Below are 9,173 nucleotides of genomic sequence, written 5' to 3' on the forward strand. Positions count from 1 at the left end.
AATGTCATTTCATGAATGAATTGAACTTTTAGGAGCAATGCCAGGCCCTTTATGAGCATCAGGCATGATGAATCACCTTGAGCTTTAACCAAATTACATTTTTCATTAGGACATCATTGTACCCCACCGAAAACAGCTGAGCTAATCAAGTACCTGAAAGGGACTATAAGACACTAGTGCAGTGCTTCCCAACCCGGTCCTCAGGAACTCCCAGCCAATCTGTGTCTTTCTCCCTCCCAGATCCCTGCCAGACAGTCCACATTTTTGCTCCTCCCCAGCTCCCTGCCAGACAGTCCACATTTTTGCTCCCTCCCAGACAGTCCACGTTTTTGCTCCCTCCCAGACAGTCCACGTTTTTGCTCCCTCCCAGACAGTCCACGTTTTTGCTCCCTCCCAGCCAGACAGTCCACGTTTTTGCTCCCTCCCAGCTCCCAGCCAGACAGTCCACGTTTTTGCTCCCTCCCAGCTCCCTGCCAGACAGTCCACATTTTTGCTCCCTCCCAGCTCCCTGCCAGACAGTCCACGTTTTTGCTCCCTCCCAGCTCCCTGCCAGACAGTCCACGTTTTTGCTCCCTCCGCAAAAATGCAAAAAATATGGACTGTCTCAGGGTCCCTGAGACCTGGATCTGGAAACACTGCACTAGATGATGAAGTTTTTGCATGGGTACATCTTAGAAAAGAAACACTTTACTGGTTCCCATGGGGAAATGTGTTTTTAATTGCCTATCCCCCTCCCTGAGACACAGAGACAGACAGGTGAGAGCAAGCTTGGGGGGGTCAGCCAGCGTCCACCGCCCCTAGAGCAATTGGAGGGGGGGGGGTGGGTCGAGGGCCTTGAGCATCATCAGTCTGTCAGTCGAACTGACAACCTTCTGGTCACGAGCGTGAAGTCCTAACTCACTAAGCCACAAGACACTTCCCAAAAACACTACTGTTACTGAACAATACTAACAATAGAACATTAAGAACATTACGTTTGTGTGGCATTGGACCTGCAGAAGGCTGGTAAACTGGCCAGGAAAGAAAAGAGCAGGAACCGAAGACATTCACGGAGCCATTTATACATATCAGTTTGCTAGTACGGCACAACCAGAATCACTCGCTTATAGATATACCCACATTCCCTTTCATCTGTTATTCTGCTTTTATGATATATATCCCATTCAGCCTTCTGGTTCCGTCTTGGATCTACAGTGAATATTCAAAAACAAAAAAAAAAACAACCGCCACCGAAGCTGTATTCCTTACAGATGGAAAAAGTGCACAGATCAGCTTCATTTAACAAAAATGTAGAAATTAATACAAAACCAGAACGAAAAGCCACTGAAACATTTTGAAGAAATTGACCTAGTACTTGACAATATACAAAAAAACTAGACTATACAATCAACTTACGATCATACAGCACTTACAGACAAAAACATTAGAAACCAGCTTTTGCATATGTCCATGTTAAATAGATCTTTTGGTTGATGTATTATGAAAACAACGTCATTAGAATTATGTTTATCTACTTGATTGATTTGTTCTATACGTATATTTCATATATTCATCCAGTACATGAATTTTTCGAGACAGTTATTTGGGATAAAGTGCCTTTAAAACATTCTGCGGGACTTGCACCACATCGGATTTAAGGTCTTTAGTAAACGTCAGTTTGCAGGTACTGTTGAGGTGTATCTGTGGTTATACATCCCTCTTCACGTCTGCTTTTAAAGTTGAGAATGGCAAGATTCTGAAACGAGAAGAGCTTCCATCCCCTGTCACATCATGTGTTGCCCGTTTGAAGTCACAGGGTTAATCTTTTCTAAAGAAACATCAGTCTCGCTGTCCAAGTTGGCCGAAAGGGCAGGGGAGACCTTCATCAGAGCTTTGACCCCAACATCACCCTCCACATCACTCAGCTCCTCATCCTGTGTGAGGATGGTGTGTGGGATGGTGTACGGCATATTCCCTTCCAGAGGGAGACGGCCCTTAGCTTGGGAATGGGACGACGGAGGCGGAGCGCCATTGTTGTTCAGGCTGAGGACCTCTATGGAATTGGTACTGGAACAATGACCGTGGCAGCCTAACAGGATAGAGAAGGCCTTTCGGAAATCTATATTGAAGGCATATATAATCGGATTGAGAGATGAGTTTGCCCAGCCGAACCAAACGAAGACATCAAAGGTCGTGGAGCTGACGCAGGGGAAATTCATCCTCTGGTTCATCAGGCGCGGCTCGCAAAACGGAACCATGCAATTTAGGATGAAGAAAGGCAGCCAGCAGCAGACAAACACCCCCATTATGACCGAGAGCGTTTTTAAAACCTTTGTTTCGCGCTTGAATGACATTTTGAATGAGCTCTCCGTTTCTGTTCCAGGGTTCCGCTCCATGCCGGTATGCCGGTGCATGGCGCTCTCTGCCGCTCGCTCCAGAGCCGATATCCGCCTGATCTGTTTCTGAGCGATCCGGTAGATCCGAGTGTACGTGACTATCATTATAGCGACGGGTATGTAGAAGCTAATGAGCGAGGATGAGATGGCGTACGTCCGATTGAGGCTGGAGTCACAGTTATCCGGAAACGTCTCCCCGTAGGTTCCGTTGGGCTCGGGGTAGCCAGTGGTTCGAACCTTGTGCCAGTTAAGCTGGACAGGGATGAAGGAGATGAGGATCGACAAGGTCCAGGCGACACTGATCATGACAAAAGCCACCCTGGGCGTCATCTTCCTCTCGTAGCGGAATGGACTTGATATGGCCCAGTACCTGTCCACGCTGATGACGCACAGGTTCAAGATGGAGGCGGTGGAGCACATGATGTCGAACGCCACCCAGACGTCACAGAATGAGCCAAAGGGCCAGAAGCCGACAATCTCCGTGGCGGCCTTCCACGGCATGACCAGGATCGCCACTAGCAGGTCCGAGATCGCCAGAGAGATCACGAAGAAGTTGGTGACCTTCGACCGCAGGTGACGGAACTTGGTCACAGCCGCGCAGACCAGCGTATTTCCCAGGAGGGTGGTGAAGATGAGGAGGAAGAGGAAGCAGCCGGTTAACACACGCGTGGAAGCGTCCCTCTCCGATAAGCCACCGTCTGCTACTGCGGAGATGTTCGTATCCATCTTTTCAGCCTTTCGTTGCAGAAATCACCTCATCATTAAACTGGAACAAATTGAGCAGAACTTCCCAGAGAATGGAAAAGTAGCAGAAATGCTGCGGACAAGTTGATCTGGAAACTCAAGCCTCCTCTTCATCATAGCGACCTGGATGGCATGAAGATTCTGCTTCATCAGTAATTCTAATACATTATTTTTAAAAAATTAAAAAAAACTATTCAGGCCTAATGCTTTTCAAGGACACTCCATATACTGTACACGTCATAAGGGTTTCAATTACAAAGTGTGTGATAAACATTAAATCATTCCCCCCCCCCCCCCACTTTTTGTTATCCAGTCCGAACTATGAGCCAGCCTTCAGCGACCATGCTCGTAAAAAAAAAAAAAAAAAAGTTAATCAAACTAATGCATGGCTAATTATAGCTTTAGAATCATACATCCTAGTGATGGTACTTATGCTGCATCGGTGTGATTTGCCGGGTGTTAAGTTGTGTTTCTGTAATTACCTCCCGGGTCTTGGAGCAGCCCTGGTCACACCGCAGGATGCGGGCACGTCGCGTACACTTTCTAGGTCACTGACGTGAATTCAGCCGCCGTTGTCAGTCTTAATTGCACATTGCCCCTTTTGAGCGTCGGAGTAAATGCAGGCGCATTTTACTGGAGCGATGTGGGATCCCGTGACGTCCTTATACGCTGGTTTCTATATCAGTGTTGCAAGAAATACCACAAAATATGACATAAACGTGGTGAAAGAGATCAGTCCGCAGGATATGTCCGATAACTGCCATGTAAAGCAGGCATTCGACCGATTAAGTTTGTTATTGTTGTTGCTATTATTATTATTGTTGTTGTTGTTGTTATTTTCTATCAGTTCCTCCAGGCAGCTGATTGAAAAAACGTCCATTACTGGTCTTTAGTTGTCAAAAATGAAGGGCGCAAACCAGTTCGCCCAGTGAAAAACAAGTTGCTGATAAAGTCCTTCTAAACCTTTTCTTCATTTTGACAAAAACCTGAGCAGGGATCGGCTTCGAGATTCGTGCAATTCCCGCTGACACCTGCTAGTTTATTCGGGAGGAGAATCTGAAATTAAAGTTTTGCAAACATGCAAAATGAAGGTGAACGTTTTATTTTTTAAACTAATACATTAAAGCATTAAGACTATCGTTTGGCTCATCTCGAGAGAGAGTAAAGGAAATCTATTTACCTGTATGCAACAAGATCCTTTGCACCAGTTTTCCGTGTCGTCAGGTGGTAAATGAATGCTTTCCTCCAACCTGAAGTAGAGAAATTTACCGGGCACGCCGTTAAAGCCTGATCGCTGACCTTTCCCAAGTCTTTCATTGATCCACGCATCTTTTTCCAAGTCATTGCAGACCGCTGCCACGCACACGTCTCCTTCCTCCCCGTATAAACGGAAAGCCTCACTCTCATATGTCTGGAGAAATTCACGTTTTTAGGATTCGCTCCACTTCAATTCGTTTACACTTCCAGAGAAAGTGTTTAAAAAGCATGTTCCATTTCTTATTCTTTTTTCATCCTTTGCTGTAATTTAGGAAAATGTGTGGGAATGACCCACTTCTTTTCTTCTGGCACATATTAGATGTTCAACTATATATCAGACCTATGATATTTTTACGTAATTTCATGGAGTAAATGCCTTTGCTTGAGCGCCTCTTTGAGGCCCCCTAGTGGTAGCAAATGAATATTTCTGTGTATATTATGGCTTTATTGCGCTGAAATGTGGACACAATGTAGCTTATGGATTTTGTGTAGGCATGAAAAATACCACTTAAATCAGTTAACCTAGAGAACCAGTTCCTGTTATTGTAGCTAATGACTGGCACAACTCTAAACACATTAAAGACTGTTGTTTTTAAAACAGTGCTTGTTGTAGTTTACTGCCTATAATGGTCTAGCCCAGGGGTGGCCAATCTTATCCGCAAAGGGCCGGTGTGTATGCAGGTTTTTGGGATAACCTGTAGGTCAGCTGTTCAAACCCCAGTGTGAGGACGCTTCAGCCAATCAGTCCTCTAATTAGTAATCTAATTAGGGAGTTGCAGCGAAAACCCACACATACCGCGGCCCTTTGCGGATAAGATTGGCCACCCCTGGTTACATTACTACCTGGTGACATTACTGATGTTTGCTGGCTTATGTTTATGAAACTTTTATCCAAAGTTCCTTACAGTTAGAGGAGAGTTGTAAGTTATGTGTGAACCAGGGGGACACAAACCTACGCCACTTGCAGTGTTAGCACAGTGTTCTACTTGTTGAGCTACAGGAGCACCTCTTGGTACCTATGTCTTACCACGGTAATGTGGAGACCATGCAGGAGAGGGGTGGGCGCTACCCATTACCCATTTACTTGGTTTCTCTGTCGCTTACAACAATGGACAGAATACGGCCCCAGGAAATCTTAACTATAGTACGTAAGATATTCTTAAGTATCTGATTTCCCTGATTGTCTTTACAGAGTCTGTGATAGATGATGGCGCAATCGCAGGACATCCAGTGTTCACTGAAGTTAATTTTATAAGAATATACCAGAAAGTAGCGAAGGCCAAACCAAGCTTCATGAACCATTTGCAATATTTTTTGGCCCCACTAGATGGTGCTCTCATCAAAAAACGGACTCAAAGCATGCCCCCAAAATAAACCAAGAGCGCCATGTAGTGGACTCAAAAAAATACACCAAACGGTCCACGAAGCTTCATTCAGCCATCACTGCTAGAACTGCACATGGACACAGCCTACAAACATAAAGGGTTAGCAGAGTACCAAGTATTTGCACTCCCTCCTCTTCTCTAAACATGACGCTCTTATTGCAGAGACGTGTGAATTTATGGATTCCAGATATACACTATTCCTCGCAGAGACACTTTGGGCTGAGCATGTGAGAAAGGTCATAAATCAAAGTCTGGTTTTTCCCGTCCTCAAATAAAATCCCATGCTCTTTTTTTTTTTGCTCCTGAAATGTAGGCACGGAATCTGTGATTATATAAAGCTGTCCGATTTGTTTATTAATAATTCAGCCGGCGGAAGTGGGCCAGTGTGTCTGGGTAAGAATTTAATGTAGTGTGACATAAGAATAAGAGACTGAAAGAGTAATGTATTTCCAAAAAGACTCGTCCCTGATGTGCAGGACGGGGGTCGGAGGGGGGAATCTTTCTAGAAATTATTTAAGTTTGTAAATAGAGCGGAGAATAAAATCAATATTTTAATATTATTTTTATTTTACATAAATGTACATCACAGCTAACCACTTTTAATAAAGCCCAATAGAGCCTCATAATATTTGTTTATTATTAACATTTACCAACTTTCTGACTATTTATTCAGCACAGGATTGCAGGGAAAGGCACAGGGCACAGATCTCCTTGGACGGCTGGCCAGTGTAAAGGTAGGTCTCACACATAAACACACTGTGTGCTATTAGGAGACGCTAATTAGACTGGTGGCGTGTCTCTGGACTGCGGGATTCCTCAAATCAGCTTCCTGATTCCGTCAGACAAACACGAGTGCTATTGTATGTAACGCATAAATGTGTCTGTATTTCTTTGATACGTTCTGGGCACAGTTTTCCATTTGCGATGTCTTGAGGGTTAAATAAAACTGTAATAGTTAATGCGGCATCTAAAAAATACATCCCTTTTCTGTATCAGTGGGTGGGACTACAGCTCTGTAATTTTCACATATTCATTGAGGATTTGCGCCTGGTGAGATAATTCTAATGTATTTCCTGCCCGTGGCGCAGAAATCATCTTCATCATGGTCTCCGGAGAAGCATCATATGTGGCAGTTTCAGCAAGGTTGTTGGATGCCAGAAAGATTCCCAACCCATAGAGTCGCCTCACAACACCTGTACTGAAAATGAAAGCGTTTCTGATATATATTCGGTGATATTTGCCAGTCTCTGATGATGCGTTTCCTGTGTCCTTCCAGACTGAAGGTGTAACTGATGTGCTTTGCCTAGATGTCTGCCTTAGGTTGCTTATGCCCATAGCTAGAATTCCTTTTCTAGTTCTCCCTGTTTATTTTTTTTTCCTTTGAGCCCTTTTTAAATGAAACACTGCCTTTAAGAACACACTGATTTTCTCAGTCCACGGCTGCCTCTCTGACTGACAATCTTTTGGAATCCAGTGCGAGATTAACATTTTATTTATTTAAAGTGACATATATTTGTTTTCGAGCAGTTGGGGGATAAGGGCCTCGCTTAAGGGCCCAATGGTGAAATCATTTTTCCATTCCTGGGATTCGAACCAGTAACCTTCTGATGACCGATGTAGTGCCGTGCCCCATTTACACCTTTTTTTGCCATTAATGATTGTTTATAATCATCCAAACCCTCCAGTGAACTGGAAACAGATCCTGTACCGACACACACAACCCAGTCTAAATGATTTCTCTGTAAAACCACAAGGAGGTGCTATGCATCTGATCTAATATTTAGTATAAAAGCAAAATGTCAAAGTTGTGAATGGAATGCAGTATATCTGATAATGGCCAGTTAAAATTAGGCAGGAGTTAAATCATTATGTTGTCTTACCACTTTGAAGTAAAACAAAACAAACTTTAAAATGTGATCAAAAAGATTTTTTAAAATATGGAAATTGTACATATTGTGTGGTTAAGTAGTAAGTATGCTTGATTTTTTTTATTTAAACGTACCATGTAAATGAAGCTTTAAAAATGCATCAAAATGGCCTATCACTACGGGTTATGGCCTATCACTACGGGTTATGGCCTATCACTACGGGTAATCCATACATACATACATTTTCTGTAACTGCTTGTCCTATTCAGGGTTGCAGGGACTTCGGAGTCTGTGGGCCCAAGGCAGGGACCCCCCCCCCCCCCCACGATGGGGCACCAACACATCGCAAGGTACACAGACACACAGACAGACACACACACACACACACACACCTACGGGGAATTTGGTAACTCCATTTAACCTCAGTATTTTTTTGGACTATGGGGGGGGGGGAACCAGAGTACCCCCAGAGGAAATCCCACGATGACACACTACACAGACTTCTAATTGGTTAGTGCAAGTTTCAACCTGGTTGGCTCTGGGTAAATGGGCGCTTGGGCTATCAATGCTGTTATTTTAGTATTCTGTACAGCCCACAGGATTTCCTGCTGATGGGGCTCACTGTCTCGCTATATGACAGGGCGCTAAGCTAATCCACCGTCTAGTTTCCGTACTGCATGACTAGCATTTCCCATGTCATTGACATCTTCTGTTTAGCTACATTGTTGCACATCTTGCCAAAACCTCTTAGCGATACTCAATACTGTGTAAAAAAAAAAATCCATTTCCTTCATAAAATATCTATCAATACTTTTACAGAACTACACAAATCTTCCCATGGCATTGATCATATATGGTTGGGATTCAAACCCTTGCCATCCACGCGGAAATACAGGTGTCCTCCAGAGAACTGTCAGAGGGATCGTTTTACTAAATCCTAAATTGCTGTTCAGGGGAATATGGCTCAGTTGAGATTTTGGTGTGAATGACAGACCTAAGGCATTATAGATTTTTTTCCCCGGTCTTTTCCATGTTGTTACCAGCGGAGTAAGGGGTCACTTGAAAAACGCAAAACCATTTTGCGAGTAGCTGAATGTACTGTAATGAGTATGATATCAGGCACATATCACAGGCCTTCACAGTACTCTGCTCTGCATAGATCTATGTAAAATATCCATGTATGTTCAGGTTATGATATACACAAACATTCTATCTCTCTCTATCTCTCTCTGATATACATATACAGAGAGAGAGAGAAAGAGAGACACACAGACATAAAATGCACATACTGTACAGTTCTGTGCAAAAGTCTTAGGTAGTCAAAGAAAATGATGTTTAAATCATCTTCATGTTTGTTGTGAAACTATTACATCTGTAAAAGTATGTCAACTTAGTCATTTCAAAGCCTCCCGTTTTATCTACAGCAGCCATCCAATACATCAATGTATTTTTCTGACTCAGCCACTTGCATACCATGTTTGGCTAATTAACAGCTTTTTACCCAATTAAATTAAATAATTAGGTGAGCTCACGGTGAAATTTAG

General features: G+C 43.5%; 1 protein-coding gene across 2 annotated transcripts; it reads right to left on the reverse strand.

The window, feature by feature from the left end:
* Window positions 1-429: 429 nt before the first annotated feature.
* LOC111857458 (D(1) dopamine receptor-like) lies at window positions 430-4,690 on the reverse strand. Of its 2 annotated transcripts, none has more exons than XM_023838363.2 (2): window positions 4,300-4,690; window positions 430-3,242 (listed from the first exon to the last, which is right to left on the reverse strand). In XM_023838363.2, exon 2 carries the CDS (start codon window positions 3,099-3,101, stop codon window positions 1,764-1,766), a length of 1,338 nt encoding a protein of 445 aa, XP_023694131.1. In that variant the 5' UTR covers window positions 3,102-3,242; window positions 4,300-4,690; the 3' UTR covers window positions 430-1,763. The 2 variants fall into 2 exon arrangements, with proteins under 2 accessions (XP_023694131.1, XP_072562860.1); XM_072706759.1 differs by lacking the exon at window positions 4,300-4,690 and adding an exon at window positions 3,602-4,252.
* Window positions 4,691-9,173: the final 4,483 nt, after the last annotated feature.

This window comes from Paramormyrops kingsleyae, chromosome 24 (genome assembly GCF_048594095.1).
Source record: "Paramormyrops kingsleyae isolate MSU_618 chromosome 24, PKINGS_0.4, whole genome shotgun sequence".
In the NCBI taxonomy this organism is placed as follows: Eukaryota; Metazoa; Chordata; class Actinopteri; order Osteoglossiformes; family Mormyridae; genus Paramormyrops; species Paramormyrops kingsleyae.

Excerpts from the sequence above, each read along its gene's own strand:
- LOC111857458 (XM_023838363.2), bottom strand. The coding sequence starts at position 3,101 with ATGGATACGAACATCTCCGCAGTAGCAGACGGTGGCTTATCGGAGAGG.